Source organism: Xenopus laevis, chromosome 4S (genome assembly GCF_017654675.1).
Source record: "Xenopus laevis strain J_2021 chromosome 4S, Xenopus_laevis_v10.1, whole genome shotgun sequence".
Taxonomy (NCBI): Eukaryota; Metazoa; Chordata; class Amphibia; order Anura; family Pipidae; genus Xenopus; species Xenopus laevis.
This window is the reverse complement of record NC_054378.1, coordinates 43,859,054-43,883,831: the sequence shown is the minus strand read 5'-3', so window position 1 is coordinate 43,883,831 and position 24,778 is coordinate 43,859,054. Positions and strand designations below refer to the sequence as shown.

At 37.8% G+C, this 24,778-nt stretch overlaps 1 protein-coding gene across 1 annotated transcript in view; it reads left to right on the top strand.

Annotated features, from left to right (window-relative positions):
* hnf4b.S (hepatocyte nuclear factor 4, beta S homeolog) overlaps positions 1 to 19,707 on the top strand; it is a 32,454-nt gene extending 12,747 nt beyond the window's left edge. The window contains 7 exon segments of the mRNA NM_001088070.1: positions 10,654 to 10,760; positions 12,615 to 12,770; positions 14,397 to 14,484; positions 15,270 to 15,422; positions 16,313 to 16,549; positions 17,988 to 18,110; positions 18,979 to 19,707. Of these exon segments, the coding sequence (NP_001081539.1) occupies positions 10,654 to 10,760; positions 12,615 to 12,770; positions 14,397 to 14,484; positions 15,270 to 15,422; positions 16,313 to 16,549; positions 17,988 to 18,110; positions 18,979 to 19,100 (986 nt within the window). The 3' untranslated portion in view covers positions 19,101 to 19,707.
* Positions 19,708 to 24,778: the final 5,071 nt, after the last annotated feature.

Here is a 24,778-nt window from a genome sequence, read left to right as displayed (position 1 = left end):
TATTATAAAAACACATTACACCTTTAGGAAATATAATAAAAATACACCAACCTATATTATCTGTGTATATATAGGGCTGTACACCTTGCAGGGTCACAACACATCAAAGTGATCAGAGACGTTTCTGTTTTTAAATGGCAAGTGCAGTAACAGTTTAAATAAATGTCAGTGTCAGCCTAGGAGTGAATGAACCTTCAACCTTGTTTTCTGTTGTCAATGAAATATTGACTGGCTGCCTGCACCACTGAAATTCCTTTTCCAAGGCCTAATGAAGATCATTTATTCTGCAACAGCAATTGGCTTTTTGGGCATATGTAAACTATTAGCATTTGTTACCTTGCCTGGCTTGTATAGGTCTAGGATCTAATATCCAGAATGCTTGGGGCTATCAAGATAAGCGGGGGAATGTAATAAAAGCTGCAAAACAATTAGCGCAAATAAGAATAATATAAGTCTCATTGCAAATTTTAATTGCACATTGCCCACTTTTAAGAAGTACTTGAAGGTGTCGTAATCTTTTGGAGCAAACATAACTTTTTCAGTAAGAAGTTTTATTACATTCTCTGCACACTGGAGCAAACTATAAAATTCGCAAACCTTCTTCCACTGTCCACAGTTTCTGGGTTAGCAAAAGCTGTATCAAATTCGCACAAAGGCAAATTTGTTCATACAGAGGCATAACTTTTCACATTGCAAATATTTTTTTCCATTACCGACTTTTAATACATTCCCCCATAGGTGTTTTTATGCATATATCTTAAGGGGCAGATTTATAAAAAAAAAAAAAAAAAAAATAGAATTTCAAGCTATTTTTGTGTACTTCGACTAGAGAATGGAAAAAAATTAAAATATCGAAATTTATCATGTACTGTCTCTTTAAAAATTCGACTTTGACCATTCGCCATCTAAAACCTGCCAAATTTCTGTTTTAGCCAATGGGGGACCTCTTAGAACCTATTTGGAGTCAATTGGTAGACTTTGAAAATTAGAATTTTTTTAAAAAAATTTTTCGAATCAAATTACTTTGATTCGAATTATTCAAATTTGAACGAATTCGGCCTATTCACCCGCAGAAAAAAACGTAGAATTTTTTAATACATTTTGGTTGGTTTTTTTTTATTCGAATTTCAAAGTTATGGGAGCTCACAAAAACTCCCATTACTTCGAAATTCGACACTTCATAAATCTGCCCCTTAAGCTGGCCATAGATGCAAAGATCCGATCGTACAAATCCTCGTTTCGTACGATTTTTGGACCGTGTGTGGAGAGTCCCGACATTTTTCGTCCCATGGAGATCGGTCGTTCAGTCGTCAGGTTAAAAGATTTCTGTTGGCTGACGATAATATCTCTGCATTTATTGCCGACCATACGATTTTCAGTGGGAGACTGTCACCAGCTTTTGTCTGAGATAACTTTCATACGATTGCTGTCAGGGGCAGAACATCAGCTGATCTGTTCTTTTACTACTTTATTTGATTGGAATGGTTAGTAGCAGGTCTGGAGATGGGGAAGTCTGATTGTTCAAGGATTCGAACAATTGGATCTTTGCATTAATGGCCAGCTTTAGTCTACTAATAAAACATTTAATCAATAAATAAACCCAATAGGACTGTTGGGATCAAGTACAAGGTACTGTTATATTATTACAGACAAAATAAAAAAAATAGAAATTTCCTCTCTCTCTCTCTCTCTGGGAGATGGTCTTCCCATAATATAAAAAATTCTGGCTATTAGGTTACCTGATAAGGGTTTCAATATTAATATATATTATCAATATCTTTTGTTTGGCAAGACATGCTTTGATGAGGAACATGTTTACAAAGTGAAAAACGAGTCTGCACGTGTATATATCTTAAGGGTTTATCAGTATTTATACGATTTCCCACACATAATGTACATTATAGAGGTAATAAACATACCATGACCTTAATTGAAAGAAAGATACAACTCAACAACTGTAAACTCATTCAATGTTATGATGAGGTGCAATCAAGTACTTGCACAGCCATGAAAGCTTTGGTCAGATTGGTTGTTTATACAGGTCTGCCAGTGGTCTGTTCTTTATTGCAGAGTTGCAGTTATAAACCTATTCTGTGGTTTACCTCTAAGTATATTAAAAATAATGAAAGCATGACTCCTCCACATTGGCTTATCATATTAAAGGTATACCCATCAGAAAACATTAGTGGAACTTAAGTTTCAGAAAACTTGTGCTATGAAATTACTCATTTTTAAGGGTGGTGGCAGACGAGGCTACTGGGGGAGATTTGTCGCCCAGCGACAAATTGCCTCTTCTTCGGGCGACTAATCTCCCCTAAATGCCTTCCAGACGGCTAGAATGTAAATCGCTGGTGGGATGGCACTCGGATCGCTTAACGAAGTCGCCCAAAGTTTCCTCGTGAAGCAAATTCGGGCGACTCTGGAAAACTAAGCGTTCCGAATTCCCTCCCGCTGGCGATTTACATTCTAGCCAGCAGGAAGGAATTTAGGGGAGATTAGTTGCCCAAAGAAGAGACGATTTGTTGCTGGGCGACTAATCTCCCCCAGTAGCCTCGTCTGACACCACCCTAAGAAGTACAATGATTTTTCCCACAAAGCTTACAATCTAAGGTATTATCAGTGCTTGTGGCACAGCAAAATTATTTTACCTAACCAAATCTATAAGATGATGATACTGAGGTTTCAGGTTTTTTTTAATTAGATCCTAGTAAATGAAAGTCAATAAGCCTTGTTTTTTACATTTCATTAATACTTATGTAAATATTGTGAGCTAAACCTATAATTGGTTTCCAGAAACCATATTGCCTACTTGCTATGATTATTCACTCTTTCACTAGTCCATACCATGCCTTTTATCTGAAAAAACCTGGCCTCGCCCCAATTCCTTGTCAATTCCTTGTCTGGAAGCAACCTCCTTCCATTGGTGAAAGTGGGCTGGGTTCATTGATCACCCCCTGGGTTTTGGGTTTGCCCCATGTGAAAAAACATAGCTCATTAGCATTTCAAACCAGAACCCAATGATGCTCCCCAGAAATCTATAATGACACTTTTCTTAATCCATTTTATATTTTTGGCAAATCAACAGTAACAGTTGAGACATATGATAGGTATGGCTCTTTACTGAAAATGAATCAACCATACATTGTAGGGGTATACTGGACCTTACTACCTCTGCCCCTTTCATTCTTTTCTGCTTAACACACAGTACTTTTTATGAAAGGTTTTATTTTAGCTATTCTCCCCCATATTACTCTTCTTTAAAGGGATCCTGTCATCGGAAAACATTTTTTTTTCAAAACGCATCAGGTAATAGTGCTACTCCATCAGAATTCTGCACTGAAATCCATTTCTCAAAAGAGCAGTTTTTTTTATATTCAATTTTGAAATCTAACATGGGGCTAGACATTTTGTCAATTTCCCAGCTGCCCCTGGTCATGTGACTTGTGCCTGCACTTTAGGAGAGAAATGCTTTCTGGCAGGCTGCTGTTTTTCCTCCTCAATGTAACTGAATGTGTCTCAGTGGGACATGGGTTTTTACTATTGAGTGTTGTTCTTAGACCTACCAGGCAGCTGTTATCTTGTGTTAGGGAGCTGCTATCTGGTTACCTTCCCATTGTTCTTTTGTTTGGCTGCTGGGGGGGAAAAGGGAGGGGGGTGATATCACTCTAACTTGCAGTACAGCAGTAAAGAGTGATTGAAGTTTATCAGAGCACAAGTCACATGACTTGGGGCAGCTGGGAAATTGACAATATGTCTAGCCCCATGTCAGATTTCAAAATTGAATATAAAAAAATCTGTTTGCTCTTTTGAGAAATGGATTTCAGTGCAGAATTCTGCTGGAGCAGCACTATTAACTGATTCATTTTGGAAAAAATGTTTTTCCCCATGACAGTATCCCTTTAAAAATGGCCAGTGAAGACTTTGGTTAGTAGTGAAAAGTGTACCTACAACTAGAGCTTCATTTCCTACTGACTACAGCATGCCAAACTGCCCCCAATGGGTTAACGTTGCTGCTCTTCTAAAAAATAAATATACAGTCTGTGCTTAGGGGAAGCCTATCAGTGTTTTGTGGTGAACTCAAAAGATCAGTTACAGAGAACACTGCAATTACCAAAAAACTTGGAGCATTACAGACATAACACAGCATGACGGTTGTTTTCAAACATACTTCGCTTTTGAAATGTTCCTCTGTGCCAGCTCACATGTCTGAGGTTGTGCCTAAAACATCTGTTAGCGTCCCCCTGGCGTCTCCAAATGCACAGTTTATTGCTTGCACTTAAGAGTATTAAACAATCATTTTTATGGAAGTAGTGAAGATTAAAGTAAATTTCAGGGAATAGCTTCTAAAGATGGGGATGCCATGGCCTCGGCATGCCTTGATCTCTGCTGTAATTTGTACATTTGTGGGTGTGAAGTAAACCAATAGGCTGTAGATGGCAAGTGCAAAATCGGGTCACAACTACAGGCAAAACAATAAACAATTCTAACAAGATCACAGTTATCCTGCCCGATTTTTATTTCATATGTTACATGTTTCAGAAATGTGGTATTATAGTAAACACACATGGGAGGTTTTCATCACTTCCGTCTTCCCAGGAGGAACGAAGGTGATCAGAAATCCCTTTCCCACTTGCAGCCATTTCTGTTAAAGGACAAGGAAAGACAAAAAAATAAAATCCCATTTTTACTTTCTTTAATGAAAAAGAAACCTATCTCCATTATACTTTAATTGCATAATGTGTACCGTTTTTCTAAGAAACCTGACTGTATGCAGTGAAATTCTCCCTTCATTTACTGCTGTGGATAGGAATTGTCAGATGGTCCCTAACTGCTGAGCAGGGAAACAATCATACTTATGAACAGCAGGGGGAGCCCCCGCCTTACTTCCCAGCCAAGCAGAACTCAAGCAGCTTAGTTTATGACGATCCCTAAGCAGCCCAGACCACACTGAGCATGTGCAGGGTCAGGGTCAGGAAATATGTTTAACAAAGTTACAAGATGACAGCCCCCTGTGGCCAACTTTGAAAGCATAAATTATTTGTTTGATTAGGCTTGTGGTGCAGTAAGTTCATGCTTATGTTTAGTATACAAAATACAGCATTTCTAGCCTTATTCTATTTTAGACTTTCCTTGTCCTTTAAATGGGAAACAGCTGTTTTGTCGGACAGGTGAAAATACCAACTATTGCTGTCCGTTAATGCATGTCTCACCCAAAGTACAAGTGGGTTTTAAGTTATTACAGGTTAAAAATATAAATGATATAAATATACCATTCCTGTAACATGATTATAAATCTTGGCTGGGAAGTATTTAAATAATGATTTCAGACTTAAAGAAGTATGCAAGCTGGGCCAACAAAGAACACTTGTAGAGGCAGATTTATTATGGTTTGAATTGGAAATTTCCGATTTTCGAGTTGGATTTTTGGTCAAAACTCACAAATTCGATTTTGGAATAATCCAAATTCAGATTTGAAAATTATCAGTGACCCTTTTAAAGATGTTAATAGTCTTCATGACATTCAGTTTTTTTGGAGAAAAAATTGATTTGAGTTTAGTGGAATTCGATTCGAGTTTTCGGATCTGTAATATTCGTTCGAGTTTTAAATATTCAAGTTTTTTTCTTAAATAAGATACTAGTGGAATTTGGAGGTCATTCAAGTTCATTCTAATTAAAAAAAATATTCGACCTTTGATAAATCTGCCTGTAATGTCACATCTAAATGATGATCAATTCAATATGTAATTGTAAAAAGTATAGTGGAGTTGAGTACTTAGATCATTTCTGCCCCCCTGGGGGATCTATGGCCTTTAGGCTATTATGGTTCCACTAGAAGGTGTGATGTAAATAATGAACAATATCTGTACAGCACTGTTGCATTATAAAATAAAAGGCTAACAATAAATACAGACAAATGCCTAGAATGAATACAGCCAATTGCAAAGATTAAACAAGCAATTATCCCATAATCTATATAAAAAAAAAAAAAGCGGGGACACTGTTATCTTAACGTTTTCGCTTAGAACATTTTTGCAGTGCAGAGCTCGACCTCTCCTCTATTTTACAGGGGTAATAAATATCTCCTGATGCTTGTTTGAAATGATAACAGGCGTTCGGGTTAAATATTATCTACGTGTTTCTACTATTTCAAAGGGATGAGTTGGTTCAGAAATAGAATTTCAATCACAGCACTAATTAAGAGACTCGCGTATATGATAAAGATGACTAAATCCTAAGGACACAAGAGTGAAACGTGGCACTGTGTTGTAGGAAGAAAATGACACCAATATCGACAGTATTGATCATTTTACAAAATTCATATCAGCAGTTTAAAAATATCTTATTAGCTTGAAATTGAAATACAGCACAAATGGGAAAGAGCACTCTGAGCAATTTTACAGGTAGTGTATATTTTTGGAGCTTTACACAACCTATAACTTAAAATCTTATAAATTAGCCCCTCACATCACTCTGAAATGCTCCCTAAGAAGTCACTCATGTAAAGCACTGTAGGATCAAGTTTAAAGGAGAAGGAAAGCTACGGAGGCATTTTATTGCCAATAGATTAGCTGCAATAGTGCAAGCTAGAATGCTAGATTTATTCTGTAGAATGTTTTACCATACCTGAGTAAAAAGCTCTAGAAACTCTATGTTTTTTTAGGATAGGAGCTGCAGTATTAACGTGTTGTGACATCACTTCCTGCCTGAGTCTCTCCCTGCTCTGGGCTCAGATTACAGTAGAGAAGGGAGGGGAGGGGGAAGAGGAGCAAACTGAGCATGCTCTTGCCCAGGGCAATGAGGTTTAAGCTGAAGGCAGGAAGTCCGATACAGAAGAAGCCCATGTGCACACAATAGAAGGAAAGAAATGCAGTGTTTCTTTTGACAGGGGACTCAGAGCAACATTACTTTGGGGGTTTCCTGATATATTTAGATGGACCTTTCTGATAAGGCTTACTTAGTTTTAACCTTTCCTTCTCCTTTAAATCACGAACCTCATTTATCTCAACATTTTGTTTAGAGAAATATGTAATTACTAAGATAATTAAGCCCTTTGAACATTCAAATGTACTGATTAATCTTTCATTTTAGCCCTGCCCTTTAACACTGCTTTCTCTTTCTCACGCACTTGCACACTCACAGCAGAAACATGATTAAATAGACTCTGTGAAACATGCCCAAACATAGCCTTAGCCCATATAAACACAGGGACACTGAGTAAGTTAGTTCACAAGTGATCACTGGCATTCTGGCAAGCACCATGAGGGACCACTTTCCATGCCCGGAAGTCCCCCAAAATGCCAGACATTGTGCATATGCAGTAGCTAACTATGCCTCTCACATTGCACGTAAGGGCTAAGCATAATGTGTGCTCATTAGTCTTTGAATATTGCATTTATACATAAGAAAAGTCAAGGAAATTGACAAGCTTACTTACTGTCAACCTAGTCTCCCTAGGTAACAAGAGACAAATCTTCTCTACTTCGAGCAACTAATCTCCCGAAAATGCCTTCCCGTCGGCTAGAATACGAATCGCCGGCGGGATGGCATACGCATCGCTTTGGATTTGTGAAGTCGCCCCGAAGTTTCCTCGTGAAATGTAGGCCATCCCGTCAGCGTTTCGTATTCTTGCCAGCAGGAAGGCATTTGGGGAGATTAGTCGCCCGAAGTAGGGGAGATTTGTCGATGGGCGACTAATCTCCCTGTCTGCCACCACCCTTATACATGCAAGTGGACAGAATTAGCCTGTCATCTCACCCACAGAGTATATATATATATATATATATATATATATATATATATATATATATATATATATATATATATATATATATATATATATATATATATATATATATATATATATATATATGGCTCATTATGGCCTCAGTCTATATTAACACAAGGAGACAAAATAATTAAAGGAAAACTATAACCCCAAAATAAATACTTGAGCAGCAGTTTATATCAAATTAAGTGGCGTATTAAAGAATCTTACCAAACTGGAATATACAGTATATTTAAATAAATATTGCCCTTTTACATCTCTTGCCTTGAGCAACCATTTCGTGACTCTATCTGTGCTGCCTCAGAGATCACCTGACCAGAAATACTTCAACTCTAACTGTAACAGGAAGAAGTGAGGAAGCAAAAGGCAGAACTCTGTTTGTTAATTGACTCATGTGACCTAACAAGTATGGTTTGTGTGGTATGTTTGTGTTCACCGTGAATGATATGATCCCAGGGGGCAGTCCTTACTTTTTTAAAATGGCAATTTTCTATTTATTATTACCTAATGGCACATACTACTAAAAAAAGTATATTATTATGAAAATGGTTTATTTACAGTACATGAAGCAGGGTTTTACATATGAGCTGTTTTATTCAATATATTTCTATAAAGACCTACATAGTTTGAGGGGTATAATTTCAAAGGAGATCACTGAGAATTTCATTGGAACAGAAGTTCCCCCAATGCCAGGCATGCAGAATATACAAAGCTAGCTCTGTCTCTCATGGTTTTGCACCATCTCTAGATGGTGAGATTACAGAGTTGGTATAATCAGTGCCGGACAATGGCAGTGGGGTTCCCACAGGCAGCCCGGCTGGTCACGGCGCTCCGCGCAGCCGTGTGCAGACAGAGATGTGTGTGCATGGCTGTCCACAAACGAGGACGCACAGGCAGCTGCAAACGAGCAAGGTTGAGCTACCAGCTCAAATGGCAAAATAATACTTGATGCCTTTGTAATTATAGGAGAATAAATAATTAGAAAGGAATAATGATCCATTTTTTCAGAGAATGGCAACAATACCTTAAAGTTTAATTTGGTAGAATACTAAACATAATTAGGGTCCCCACCTTTTCTGGAAAATATACCTTCCTTCCTATATTTTTTCCTTTCTTATTAAAAACATTTGCATATTTAGACTGTCCCAGAAATCGATAATGCTGCCCAGACACAAAGGCGGTCTGAATGTACTTTATTATTATCAGGCCGCACAAATTATGCCGATAATCCACTTTTATAGGCCCAATCTCCCGTTATGGGCTCAAATTGAAGTTGCGTATTTAAACCCAATAAATCCTGCAGCATTGCCGTGGATGCCTAAGCAGGACAGACCTACTGCTTCCACTCCTGTGCTCAAAATGGCATTATCTGTTTGGGACCAAACTGTGCAAACAACTCCTTTGATGTCTCCCCATTGTCCAGCTATGCCTATACTTGGTAATCCTATTTTTGAACCAGGGCTTCAGGCCAGGGACTTTTGTTGGTGGGAGTCCCACAATATGACATATGTCGCTCACTTTTTAGGCTTGCAGGGTCTTAAGAAATGGTCTACTGTTGTTGAGCAACATCATCCTCCAAGATCAGAATGTTTTCGGTATCTCCAAATTCAGCATTTTCTTAATATAGTGGTTAAAGGGTGTACTGACATTTTAACCTCTTCTGCCTGGGAGCAAATGTGTGTTAAATTCCCTTTTAGTGGAGGAATAATCTCCATTCTGTATAAAGACATTTTGAATTCCTCGATTTCTTCCCGTCCAACTTATTCTAAGCAATGGGAGAGAGAATTGGGTACTATGGTACATGAATCTACATGGCTGCAAGTTTGGACAAATACGTCTAAGATTTCAACGAATGTTTTGGCTCAAGAAACATTATATAAGGTAATATCTGGATGGTATATGGTCCCCACGAAATTGCATAAGTTTTTCCTAATTCCAGCCCGCTCTGCTTTCGTAATTGCGGCATGGACGGTACTATGCTTCATATTTGGTGGCAATGTAGACAGGCGTTCCGATTTTGGTCCAGAATATTTACATTGATTGATTCCATTATGGGGATCAGACTTCGAAAAGATCCCCTGATGGTGTTACTTAACACGACTATTCCAGCTCCGAATAAGTATCATCGCAAACTCATACTATTTATCTTTACAGCAGCGAAACAGACTATTGCTACGTCCTGGAAAAAGTGCTCAATTCCTATAAACATGTTCAGGCTCAAAATGAACTGGATTATGGTAAATGAGAGAATGTTGAGTATTACTGCAGATAATTATAATGTTTACACCAAAATCTGGATGCCTTGGATATCATACACCAGGTTATAATAAATATGTTGGATGCAACCTTTCTGGTTTAATTTTCTATAATTGTATAAGTGTAGCAAATGGGGAGATTGGATGGAGTTGACACCTACGGGATGATACTTTGCGTGGTTTTATATACTGCATTAGGAGCAATACTGTAACTTCATATTAAACATGGACACGGAAACGGTTGTTTAAGTTCATTGGTTTAATTTTTGTTAATAAGCAATTTCCAATACTAGAATGTTCTGATTTATGCTGTATAACTGTGACAAATGATGGGAAAAAGTTTTTTCTTTTCTCCACCTTTGAATCTGCTGGGAATGTTCTCCTCTGCGTAGGAGAGTATCCATTATCTGAAAGTAAAAATGTACAAAAAACAGCTATGACGAAAATGAATGCTGTAATGTTGTCAAATAAAAAAGTTTTAAAAGAAAAACATTTGCATATTAATAACATTATAAAAAGCACCACTTTTATCGGCCAGGCCAGTAAATGATCGCCTAGGTGGCAACCCTAAGCATAATATACTACATGAACTGTGCCCTTTTTCTGTTACAGCTGTGCAGAACGAGCGTGACCGGATAAGTATGCGCAGAAGCAGCTATGAAGACAATGGTTCCCTGTCCATCAATGTTCTTACACAGGCTGAAGCAATGGTGCATCAGGTAAAAGAGATTTTTATTATTTCTTTCTTCATTTTATATTCTCAGAATAATTGCATGTCCCTTGCAAGGCCTGAGAGCTGTGTTTCTACAATGGTTGGTGGGCAAATCTGCAAATATTTCTAAGGAATGGAATTTTTTCACTGGCAGATGTGCAGGCAAATGACTCCTTCTCACCTCAATGGAGATATAAAAACAACACATTTTGGAGGACATATATTTCTCCATAATTCACTTTATGTTTGCTGATGCCGAATGATTGGCATATTTGCCCTGTGGCTGCATAAGTAGTAATACCTGGTTGAAGACAGCATTCCCAAAAAATTGCTAAATTAAATAATCTATCCAATTCCATTTCCCCCCAATTCTGATAAGCCTTACATGGCCAACTAGCTAAACCTAAAACACCCTACATAGAATCAAGTGTTATTTTACTGATAAAAGGACATAGTAGAGACTGTGCCACACCTAAAGAGTTTATCTTATATAATTAAGCTGTCCTGTGGAAAAAAACCTTATTACCCATGCCAATAAAAAAACACAGGTACTGCATTTATAGCAGGTGATCTCCAGTTGTCATTTTGTGGTCTATCAGAGCTAAAATTGCATAATGAGGTAAAATGACTCTCAACATTAGAACAATTAATTTCTGTACCTTTCTGTGTATAGGGTTGCCACCTGGCTGGTATATTACCGGCCTGGTCGGTAAAAATGATGGTTGATCCCAATGTTATTAATAGGGGAAAAAAGATAAATATATATAGGCAGGTATTTTTTTCCAGAAAAGGTGGCAACTCATTTTAATTATTACCAATCACATTACCTCTATGTATCTGTTCTTCATCGCTCTGAAAACATATACAGGTATAGGATCTGTTATCTGAAAACCCTTTCTCCAGAACGGAAGGCCATCTCCCATAGACTCTATTGTAAGCGAATAGTTCGCATTTTTTTTTTTTTTAAAAAAATGTCTGCAATAAAATAATACCTTGTACTTTCTTTCTAACTAGGATATAATGAGTCCTTATTGGAGACAAAGCACTGGTGTAACTATAGAGGAAGCAGACACCCTGGTCGTGGGGGGGGGGGAGGGGGGTCTGTTTCCTCTATAGTTACACCAGTGCTACTTCAATAAACAAAACAAAAAAAACTTCAAAAATTTGATTGGTAATTGTGTAATATTAGACCCAAAGAGACTGTTATTACATACGTAATGCAAAAATAAAAGTGAGAGGAATAACCAGGGTGGCCCCCAATAGAATTTAAAAATATTGTAAGCGGCAGCATTTAGGGGCAGATTTATCAAAGGTCGAAGTGAAGGTTCGGAGTTAAAAACTTGGGCACTTCAACCATCGAATAGTCCAACTTCGATTCAAAGTTGAAAAAAAATTTGAATATCGAAATTTATCATGTACTGTCTCTTTAAAACTTCGACTTCGACCATTCGCCACCTAAAAGCTGCCGAAGTGCTGTTTTAACCTATGGGGGACCTCTTAGAACCTGTATGGAGGCAATTGGGGGAGTTTGGGAGATTGAAGGTCGAAGTTAAAAAAACTTCGAATCAAAGTAGCGCTACTTCGAATCTAATGATTCGAAGTAGGCCCACTTTGACCTGAAAAAACTTTGACCACCATTCGGTTGGTCTTTTTGAATTCGAAGTTCGACGTTTTTTTAACTTCGAACTTCAACCGTTGATAAATCTGCCCCTTAGAGTCTAGTTTAAAATAAATGGAATAAGTCTGTTTGTGCTATTAAACTGCAACTAAACAGAAAGCTTCAGACTTTTTGCATTTCATATACCCATTCGTTCATTCACATTTTTAATACACAAATTTCTCTTTGTGCCTTTTCCTGCAGTACTCACCTGTGAGCCCGGTTCACAGTTCTGATATTTCCATGAAGAAAGTTGCCTCTATTAGTGATGTCTGTGAGTCCATGAAACAACAGCTCCTTCTCCTGGTAGAGTGGGCTAAATACATCCCAGCCTTCTGTGAACTTCCTCTCGATGATCAGGTAAACTGGAGCCTATAAAAATGCCTATTCAAAGCTGCAGCTTAATCTGAATATTTGAAATGAAAAAGATAAAGACTCCAGTGCATGTGAGCTGTAATTGGTAAAAATAAATTATCAAGAAATTAGTGGCATGCCAACTAAAGCTGAAAACTCAGAAATAGTATTTTGTGTTGTGTGATACACTGGGAGGCCAATTTATAGATTTTTGTTTTAGAATTTGATTTCTTAAAAAAACATGATTAAACTCAATTATAGTTATAGAATATGTGAAATTGGACTTAACTTTTGCTATGTTATGAAATGGCTCATTCTAAGCAACTTTGTAATTGGTCTTCATTTTTTCTCTTTTATAGTTTATGGTTGCTAGGGTAATTTGGACCCTAGCAACCAGATTGCTGAAACTGCAAACTGGAGAGTTGCTAAAAAAAAGCTAAATAACTCAAAAACCATAAATAATCAACAATGAAAACCATTTGCAAATTGTCTCCGAATATCATTCTCTATATATCATACTAAAAGTTAACTCAAAGGTGAACAACCCCTTTAAGGTGGCCATACACAGGCCGATAAAAGCTGGCGAGTCGGCAGCTTATTGGCCCGTGTATGGGGCCCCCCGACGGGCTTCCCCAATTGAGATATGGCCGAAAGTCGGCCAGATCTCGTTCGGATCCGACCGCCCGTTACCATTCATTAGGATCCGATCGTTGGGCCCTACGGCCCTCAAGGTGGGCATATTGGGGAGAGATCCGCTGGTTTGGCGACATCGCCAAACGTGCGGATCTCTCCGTGTATGGCCACCTTTACTCAATTGCATTAGTTTGAAGGGGGAGGTGCTCAATTGCCACCAACACATTGTTATACAGTATGCTGTTAAATGCTGAAACTTGAAATATAAAAAAGCCCGAATGCTGACAATACTCCATTTGAGTGCTACAGAAACGCAGCAGCTTTTAGTAAGCACATTTATTCATTCAGTTTTTCATTCATTTAATTAAAATTCACAGTTGTTTTTTTGCCTTGATTCAAGACAATCCTAATAAAAAATTGTGAATTGTGAAATATTTTCAAATTCAAAAGTTTGGAATTTTCAAGATTGCTAAATGTTCACTTCCTTATAAAGATCAGATATTTTTCCAATTCATAAATCTTGAAAATTCTTGAATTCACAATTTCTTTCTAGGATTTTCTTGAATCAAAAACAAATGTGAATTTTAATAAGTTTGCCCCTAAAGCTGGCCATATACTCCAAGATCCGCTCGTTTGGCGACATCGCCAAACGAGCGGATCTTTCCCCAATATGTCACTAATGGCATGGCTATATTGGGGGTAATCCGAAAGCTCGACTGTATGGTCGAACGATCGAATTACAATACGCCAATTGGCTCCGACGGGTTGGTCGGGTAAAAATCAAAGCTTCCCGATCTATATCGTGGCCATATATGGATCGGGAAGACCCGTCGGAAGCCCCCATACACGGGCAGATAAGCTGTCAAATTGGTCTAAACGACTGATATCGGCAGTTTTATCTGCCCCTGTATGGCCACCTTAAGGGTTCTGCTTAGAACTTGACCGTTTGTTCCAGCCAACATAACACTGGGTGAATATTTGTATTTATGCTCTCCACAGGTTGCACTGCTCAGGGCACATGCTGGGGCTCACCTTCTCTTGGGAGTTGCTAAACGTTCACTTCCTTATAAAGATTTTCTGTTACTTGGTAAGATGCAGCAGGGATATACATAAGCCTTATTGTCCTATCTGAAACTTGCACTCCTTAGTTACCCATCACTATATCAGTGTTACCTTAGTTAGATGGGTTCTTAGTAAGCACACAACTCTGCTTTTTCTAGAACAATGTTTTTCAGAAATTATGAGTTTAAAACTTTGTGGTTCAAGCTTCCTTTGACCCATACCAAGGTTAAAGAAAGATATATAAAGTTCCTTGCAAAATATATTAGGAGGCGATAAGAATCAGTACATCCCACCTCTTTCACCCATATCCTGCTTACGCCCGTTGCTGCCCCCCTAACAGGAGACGGTGGCAGGAGGCTTGGGAAAGTCTATTTATGCCCCTGCAACAACCAATAAATGAGCCAAAATGAGTCCCACACAGTGTGCAAAGCTAAAATGTACCCAAAAAGCTTTAAAGCTGTTATTTCTTAAAAGGGCATGATTTAGTATAGTAAGTTGTGAGAATTAAATACTTATGCAAATAACATCTTTCCTTTTTTACATTCTTCTTCAGATTTTTTTCTCTACCGATGTTATAGAAAGGTCGCATGAAAGAAATTTCAGGGAACAATAGTGGGCAAGCCTCTGAATAGTTTTGCAAGACACTGTATAGGGGTGCACTTCACTCTTTAGTGACAAGGAAAGAGAAAACACACTTTTGTAATGGTAAATTGCTGTAGGATTTGCAATCTTACACAGCAGTTACTAGGTGGTAAAGAGGTTTGTTCTTGTCCCAAAGAGCTTACAGTTTAAATAATGTTTCTGTTGCAGGTAATGATTTCATCATGCCAATGCATTGCCCAGAGCTTGAAATTGCCCGCGTTGCTTGCCGAATATTAGATGAGCTTGTGAAACCTTTGCGTGAAATTCAAATCGATGACAATGAATACGTATGCCTGAAAGCAATTATATTCTTTGATCCTGGTAAGAGAAACACAACTGTGAGTAACAGCAAAACAAGCTGGTACATTTCCAGATTTTATAAATATTTTGTTCAGATTGCACATACTGTACTTTTTATCACACAGGATTTCAGTTAATAGCCACTCTCCTAATATATATTGTGGCCACTGATTAAGTGATGGGCCACCATAATGATAAATTCACTGTGCTTGTGCAAAGAATGTACCAGGTAGACCGGCAGATAGAGGGGCGGTTGACCACATTGTTTTTAAACAAACGTTTTTTTACCGGTCTGCCTTTAAGGAGGCAATTAAAACATTGTATAATAACCTCTACTCTCCCACTTGAAACTATTCCCACCATGTTGCAAGTATAAAGAACAGGTAGGGTTATAAGAAGGATATAAGAATATCTTCTCCTTCTTCCACACTTTGGTTGCACTTTTTTTGCACAATTTAGTAAATTATGAGGGCAAAGGGGGTTTGAATGTTTGTGTGGGTTTCCACCTACTCTCCTAAAATATACAGGTAGTATAATTGGTTCTTGATAAAAATTTAATGTTAAAGGGAATTTAGACTGCAGGCTTCACTGGAACAGGGACTGATGCAAATAATGTATAATCTCTATTAACAGTAATACCAAAAAATTAAAGCGTTTTTAAAGTATTTCAGTTATAATGTAGAGTTGCTCTGCACTAGTAAAATGTACGTGTTTGCTTCAGAAACACTATTATAGTTTATATAAACAAGCTGCTGTGTAGCCACGGGGCAACCATTTAAGCACAGGATACACAGCAGATAACAGATAATTCTGAAGAATCCCATTGTATACTAACAAACGTATCTGTTATCTGCTGTCTATCCTGTGCCTCTGGTGTTTATAAAAAAGTAACGAATTCTGATTTTTTTCAGATTGTAAAGGACTAAGTGACCAAACAAAAGTGAAGAATATGCGGTTCCAGGTACAAGTAAATCTGGAAGATTATATTAATGACCGGCAGTTTGATTCCAGAGGGAGGTTTAGCGACATCCTTCTCCTCCTTCCGCCACTCCAGAGTATCACGTGGCAAATGATCGAACAGGTTCAATTTGCAAAGCTCTTTGGAGTTGCTCGGATAGACAGCTTACTGCAGGAGATGTTGCTGGGAGGTACAGTATAACTGAATTACATTAAGGGGCAGATTTATCAAGGGTCGAATTTCGAAGTTAAAAATACTTCGAAATTCGACCATCGAATTGAAATACTTTGACTTTGAATATCAAAGTCAAAGTTTTTTTCATCGAATTTGGGTATCCTGCGGTCAAAGTAAAATCGTTCGATCAACGATCAAATCCTTCGAATCGAACGATTCGAAGGATTTCAGCGATCGATCGAACGATTTTACTTAGACTTCCAAAAACTTAGAAAAAATGCTCTAGCAGGTCCCCATAGGCTAACATAACACTTCAGATTTAATTTGGCGAAGAATTGAAGTCGAAGTTTTTTTTAAAGAGACAGTATTTAGATTATCAAATATTCAAACGATTTTACTTCGAATCAAATTCGAAGTTGTAGTATCCTATTCGATTGTCGAAGTATCCAAAAAAATTACTTTGAATTTCGAATTTTTTTACTTCGAAAATTATATGTGAATCTAAGTAGGAATAACATTTGCAAAACTTTGCTTTTATTGCCCAAGTTTTGCACAGGATTACACATTATGGGGCAGATTATCATGGGTCGAATAGTAAATTTGAATTTTTGAGTGTCAAAATTCCCACATTAAAATTTTAATCACCCTATTCAAATGTAAATACGAATGTGAGATTTATCACACCTCAACCATGGAAACAGTCCTAATGCGAATATTCGCCACCTAAAACTTTACACGTTCTGCATTTCTTTCGGAAGGGATGTTGGTTTGCTTGCTGATGTATTAACTAACCAAGCATGAATGTAAATTTACTGGCTGCCTTTTCATCGAATTTGGGTATCCTGCGGTCGAAGTAAAATCGTTCGATCAACGATCAAATCCTTCGAATTGAACGATTCGAAGGATTTCAGCGATCGATCGAACGATTTTACTTAGACTTCCAAAAACTTAGAAAAATGCTCTAGCAGGTCCCCATAGGCTAACATAGCACTACAGCAGATTTAATTTGGCGAAGAATTGAAGTCGAAGTTTTTTTTAAAAAGACAGTACTTAGATTATCAAATATTCGAATGATTTTACTTCGAATCGAAGTATCCTATTCGATTGTCGAAGTATCCAAAAAAATTACTTAGAATTTCGAATTTTTTTACTTCGAAAATTCCCTCGAATCCACTTCGACCCTTGATAAATCTGCCCCCAAATGTCATTTCTTATACCTGCCTTACACATACACTATACTTATTGCTTTCTATGCATCTCTAAATACTGCTGCTTAGACTCTACTCATGTAGTTCTTGAGTCTCGGGGTAAAAATTTTGAGTCAGAACATTTTTTTTGCCCTAATTTAAGTAGTTTTGATAGCATACTCTAAATAAGGAAACGGTGTCAAGAGCAGAGTTTTCCCAGTTTCAGTGAATGTGTGAAAGTTGATACCTTTCCTATTGCATCTACAGGAACAACTATGGATGGAGGTCAATATATTAATTCAGGACATTCCAGCTTGAACCTTGATCTACTTCCGGGACCCACAGTCCATTCTCACAACCTTCATTCAGTGATACACACTGTATCCTCTTGTAAGTATTTGCTTTGTTGTTGGCTGTAAAACTAAAACTTTTGGTTTTCAGTCACTTGTTATCATTTACACAATGTAGGCTGGCCCACTTCATGTACGAGAACCTAACATGATTACCTTGCCCCTTAACAATCCATCAGGGTCTAGGAATCTGGCTGACATAGCAGATGCTGGAAAACATGGGTGGAGGGAAAAGGTGACATGGTGGTTCATTGGTTAGCACAACTGACTTGCAGCATTGAGATCCTGAGTTCAACTTAGACCTTATGCACCTTCTCCTGTCTCTGAGTTGGTTTCTTCCTGATAACCAAGTTTCTCCCCATTCTCCAAAAACATACTGGCAGATTGACCGGATAATAATTAAGTTGATCTTAGTATGTGTAAATGTGCTAAGGAAGTTGGACTGTAAGAATTCAGGAAGAGACTGGAATCGTTTTTAGATATATAGCACTATATGAAAACAATATTTTGCAAAATTAACGCAAATCTTGTTCTTAAATCTCCTGAGATTATTTCTTTCAATAAAATCATAGTCCGATGTCCGGATTATATGAGAATCTAAGTAGGAATAACATTTGCAAAACTTTGCTTTTATTGCCCAAGTTTTGCACAGGATTACACATTATGGGGCGAATAGTAAATTCGAATTTTTAAAATACACACTTAAAATATTCAAATGTAAATACGAATGTGAGATTTATCACACCTCAACGATGGAAACAGTGCGAATACAAATATTCGCCACCTAAAACCTTACACATGTTACATGATGTTGGTTGCTGATGTATTAACTAACCAAACATGAATGTAAATTTACTGGCTGCCTATTCTAGTCTAATTAAGCATTACTGTATCATTTTCTTTTTTAGTATCTCCAGAAACTTCTCCTCCTACCAACTCAACTAGTGAAGACTACAAAATGAACACAGCCACTGTATCCTCCATCCCGTTAATGCAGCGCACGGTCATTGCGAAAAAAGAAATACTATAGAGGAAAACCATCATGCCTGCAAATTCATTTAATGTGCTGCGAGAGAACTACAGAGACCCTACAATTAAAAGGCACATAGGACACAAATTCAATTATTTTAGCTTCAAGCTATTATTGATAATGTTTTAAACTGTGCAATAGTAATTTTAGAAAATGCAGTCCTTTCTGCTTTAATCCTTGAAGATTCCGATAACCCCTGTTAAGTCATAAACAGCTTTCCTCATTGGTGAAGGTGCACATGAACAAGGGGTTTGGTCATTTTGAGGAGCACAATAAATTCAAATATTCAAGACATTATAATTTGTATTCAGCTAAACCAAAGGCTAGTTATATTATTGCATCATTGTTTATACTTTCCACTAAATTCACAAGGAATTAAGATGTGAAGACAACCTGAAACTCATCTTCCTGACCGCTCGCTGCTTACATTCTTGGTACTGATGACAAATACACCCTTTTCTCACCATCCATTAATGCTTTTAAATCAAAGGACATTTGCCAGCATTTAAGATTGTCAATGTTGGCCTTACCTTTGAGGTAGCAAATGCTGCTATCGTCAAGCAAATAGTTATTTTAATTTCAAATAAATAAAAAAAAAAAAACAGTAGAATGTGTCTGGTTGTTCATTTTTATTATAGTCAAACCTCAATTTTACACCCTTTTTGTTCTGTTCCCCTGAAAAATGAGGGGGTTCTACTGTATTTTGAAAGTTTTATAATGAGTACTGCACTCGTAATTTTTGCCTCACAATTTGAACTTCGCACTAAAAATCTTGCATGTGAAGAATGATTAACATTTTCGTTAAAGGGTTGTTCATATTTATTTTGGTATGATGTAGGACAGGGCTGTCCAACTGGTGGCCCGCAACCCCCCTCTGTGTGGCCCCCCACGTGAAAGTCTGCCTGCTGTGTCTGTTTACCATGTATAAACTGTAAAGGGTTTCACTACAGAGATTAACTGGCCCCTGAATTGTTTAATCAAATTCAGACTTTAATGCCCTGTATTCACCCATGTAATCCCCCTGCATTATTTACACCGGGACACCTCTATTGTTCACAACCCTAAATCCCTGAACTGTTCACATCTGAGAACCAGACTAAAACTGCCCACGTTGTTCACACCTTATTCAAAATGCTAATGGAGCACCAGCAATGTGTCACTGTATGTAGTACATCTTAGAGGGGTCCTAATGGGTTTCCCTGTCTCCTGCTCTGATTTGCCTTCCTTAGGCTCCCTGTGTGTGCTATACTTTGCCTGCTCTATGTTCCCTGTTTGTTATACTCTGCCAGCCCTATGCTCCTTGTGTGTGTCATACTCTGCCTGCCCTATTGTGATTGGGTGTGCCATACTCTGCCTTCCGTGTGTTCCTTGTGTGTGCCCTGATCTGCCTGTGGAACATAAGTCTGGTATTTTTTTTCTGGGGGTTTGTTAGCATTTGAAAATTATTGTTAGGGGCCCAAAGGTGTTTAATCATGTGCTGGGGGTACTGGGTTATCCACAGGGGAGGAGGAGGTATATGGATTTAAGGGTATGTCTTAATATGACAAGTTTTTTCACATATGAGTGATATCGCAGCGAGCACCAACCATTTGGTTTTTAGTGTGCTATAATGTGGGCATGGGGTAACATCGGTTCGGTTTAAAGTGGGTGTGACTAAAAACAAGGAGTGGATAACACTGGCTTCTTTTATTGGCCCTCCACCATGTAGACAAGAAAAATTCCGGCCCTCTGTACAACAGAAGTTGGACAGCACTGATGTAGGGAGTGCTAGTCTGAGACAATTAACAATCAGTATTAATTATTATTATTTGTGTTTTTTGAGTTATTTGGGTTTTTATTCAGCAGCTCTCGGTTTGTAATATCCGCAATCTGGTTGCTAGGGCCAAAATTACCATAGCAACCGTGCATTGAGTCAAATAAGAGGCTGGAATAGGAATAGAAGAGGCCACAATAGAAAGACGAGTGATAAAAAGTGGCAATAGCAATAAATACTGTATGTAGCCTTACAGAGCATTTGTGTTTAGATGCGGTCAGTGACTTCCTTTAAAAAGCTGGAAAGAGTCAGAAGAAAAAATAATGAAAACAAAAAAGATCAAGTGAAGAAAAAGGGGAAACATATAAAGAAGTGCAGAAAATTATAGGATGGTTTAACACTGGCATTTGCCTGAATGGAAAGCTCCCATCACTGCTTGAACCAGATTCCCTACTCAAAAATGCATTTTGAGAGTTTTTGGGCAGAACTGCATCTTTTTCTGCACTTGCAAATGAACTGTACAATCCTCATTATTTTGATGTTCTCTCACTAACATTATTACATCTCTGGCAACTAGAATTTCACCTAAATTTGCCATCCTTTGCAGTTTGCAGTAGAAATAAAATTTCAGCTTGGTGGAAGAGAGTAATTTTGGTGCTTCACCAATAAAGATTTACTTTTACCCAATGAATTCATTTTTGTCAAGTTACAAAAAACAAACAACTCGGTCGATAGTAAATTTATTTTACATATAAAATTACAATTAAACAAAGGATGTAAAAAAAGATTTCAAGTAGCAGACTTGCTAAGAACATTATGATTGAAGTAAACTTGCAACTCTGTGATAACTTTCTGTATTTACGGCCAACAGGACTGACAATTTCAAAGTTCCCAGTTATTTCAAAAGAGAATTATTTTACAGCAGCAACTATCTGTAGCAAATAAAAGGCATATAAAAAGGAGAAGAGAAACTGGATCCATTTACGTAGCAAACAAATTACATTTAACATGCTGCAAGCCCCCATTACGATCACAGGGACATAATATACTTTTTTGCCAAGTAAGTTTCTAACAAGCAAAGCAAGAAGACACTGAGCAACACGTAGATGAAGCAACATTGTTAAAAACATAAATGATTTTGATAATGAGATTACAATTCCAGTTTGCTGAAGTTTTAAGAAAAGCTGGGGCAACATACTGACAAAGCCAATGCCACATGGGTTACTGGTAGGGATGCACCGAATCCAGGATTCAGTTCGAGATTCGGCCTTTTTCAGCAGGATTCGGGCGAATCCTTCTGCCCGGCCAAACCAAATCCGAATCCTAATTTCCATATGTAAATTAGCGGCGGGGAGGGAAATCACGTGACTTTTTGTCACAAAACAAGGAAGTAAAAAAGTTTTTCCCTTCCCACCCCTAATTTGCATATGCAAATTAGGATGCGGTTCGGTATTCCGCCGAATCTTTCGCGAAGGATTCAGTGGTTCCGCCAAATCCAAAATAGTGGATTCGGTGCATCCCTAGTTACTGGGTCCCCTGTGTGGCCATATCTGATGTGGCTAGCTACAACCAGTCATATTTGGGTGCTTGATGTAAGCAGAAGAGAAGCACCCTACTGACAATGGAGCTTTAGAGACTGGTTGACAATGGTCCATTTGCCTGTAGAATTGTTAGAAGGGAATGTATATTTGTTAAAAATTGTTCAAATTTTGTTAGAGAATTAAAACAAGAATAACAGATTGTTCGATAAGTTTCAATCGGAAACCAATTGGAAAAGTGTAGAACTCAAACATTGTTTTTAGAAGAGTTAAGATGGGTAGATCGCCATCAAATTGCACAGAATTCCCATTTAACCATAGGGCAAACATGCTTTCCATGACAAAAAACACCCAGGGGTAAGTGAAAGAATGAGAAAAAATCTCAAAAAATATGTCGGGTGAAGTTGCAGCATTGATCCGACGCAACACCAGACTTCATCTGACATTTCTAACTCTTACCTTATTTCTGTCAAATGGGATTTGTCGCCTGCGTTTTGTCGCAGCGCGGCTGATCGCGTAGAAAACGTCTGTGTAGTCCTACCCTAAGGGGCAGATTTATAAAAAATGTAAGGTTAGAACTCCCCACAGAAAAAACTCACTTACTTTCTGTTCATTCCTATGGGCTTTTTAGGATTATTTGATAAATATGCGTTTAAAAATCCCATAGGAATGAATAGAACATGGGTGCTTTTTTCTGTGGTGCGTTCTTGTGTCACATTTTGATAAATCTGCCCCTAAATGAATTCAAGAATGGACCACAAATAAATCATACACATAGGCTGTGCATAAAATGGAAAGCATTTAGAAGGAAAATAAAAAGCTCCAAACACAGCACAGATAACACATCAATATGGGTAGTTACAAAATCTTATGATAGCAAATAGCCATATGACATTATGGTATGTCTTAAAACAGCTCCACAAGCCTTTCAGAGGGGTTATCACTGGTTCTACACTGGTACAGGCTATATAATGACCAGAAGAACAAGTAAAATGCATATACTGTATAGTAAAGTGGTTAAACTAGATCCTGCACCTCACAGGAAAACATTTGGGCTACACCCCCCTGAACGCTTTGAATAAAATATTCCCCCAGTAGTCATAATATCTCCTTTTATAATCACACCTCTGGAAGTAGTTTGTATATTATGTATAAGATGTTCATATGTAAATAGAGACTCTCTACATCACTATATATGCATTTTTGTCATCAAATCACCTATAACAACCAGTGTGGCCCCTTTTGAAGGGCTTCTAGAGCAGATTCTTATTTATAAACTGATGCTATAAGGTTCATAAATCTAATGAATGCCCATCTTGAGCACCAGTGGTGTGGTTTGGACCCCATGCTTCTGCTCCAACGCTCTTGTTAGGATTGGTCTTTTTGTGTTTCCATCTAAAAGCCAAGGATGATTTGCTTGGAAGTAGGACTAATGCAAATATCATAGGTACGTATATATAAGTTTGTTCTTCAAGAGCAGTGCCCAGCGTGTAGGAACCCCCCCAAATCTAATTTAGAATGTGAGGCTCCAGGTAATGACCTAGCCAGATGTCTTTCTTACTTGCCTGATAACTGATCTTAGTAGCAAATTCCAAAGAAACAGTTAGCATAGCATATGGGCAGTTTTTCATACACTTTATAAGGTACATAATGGAGCATGGTAAAGTGTCACTTTAAGACTAATCAAGGTTTTTACATCTCTAAAGTATGGGAGAGATACACTTCAATCTATATATATATATATATATATATTAATATTTAATAATTATATATCAATCTTTTTATGGGGATTTACTGCCCCCTCCCCCACATAAAAAAAATATTCCGATGCAAGACTTTCCTATAAGTTTGCATGCAGCTTGACTTTTCATATACGGCTAAAAACTTAATTTTCACAGGCAAACCTTTAGTAAATCTGCCCTTCCACGTGAGTTAATTTGAATTCGCTAAATTATGTTTTGTTTTTTTAAGCCATTCGGTGCCAACAAAACGACAACACCTGCATTAACATTGTGGTGCTACCGTACATTATTCATTCTCACAATGAACCTCGTGTGGTTAGGGGGCCCTGGCATGTAAAGGGTAAGACACTCTACAACACACATGCGATGATATTTCTTCCGTTTCAAAGCTACACTTCGCTATGAAACAAAGAACATAGTTTCACTGCACGCAAGCAGCTGATAGGTCAGCCAGCAATAAATTAAATAAATAACTAAAGGTATAAAGATCCTTAGCTAGAGTAGATATGGGTATGGGTAGTATCCAAGTGAGTTAGCATGTATCCAGTCTTTCAATTTATCTGTCATTTTAGGGAAACAACAGAAGCAGTATGAAATGAAATATTCCCATGTTTAATATACTGTAATACTGGAACTGATCCCTAT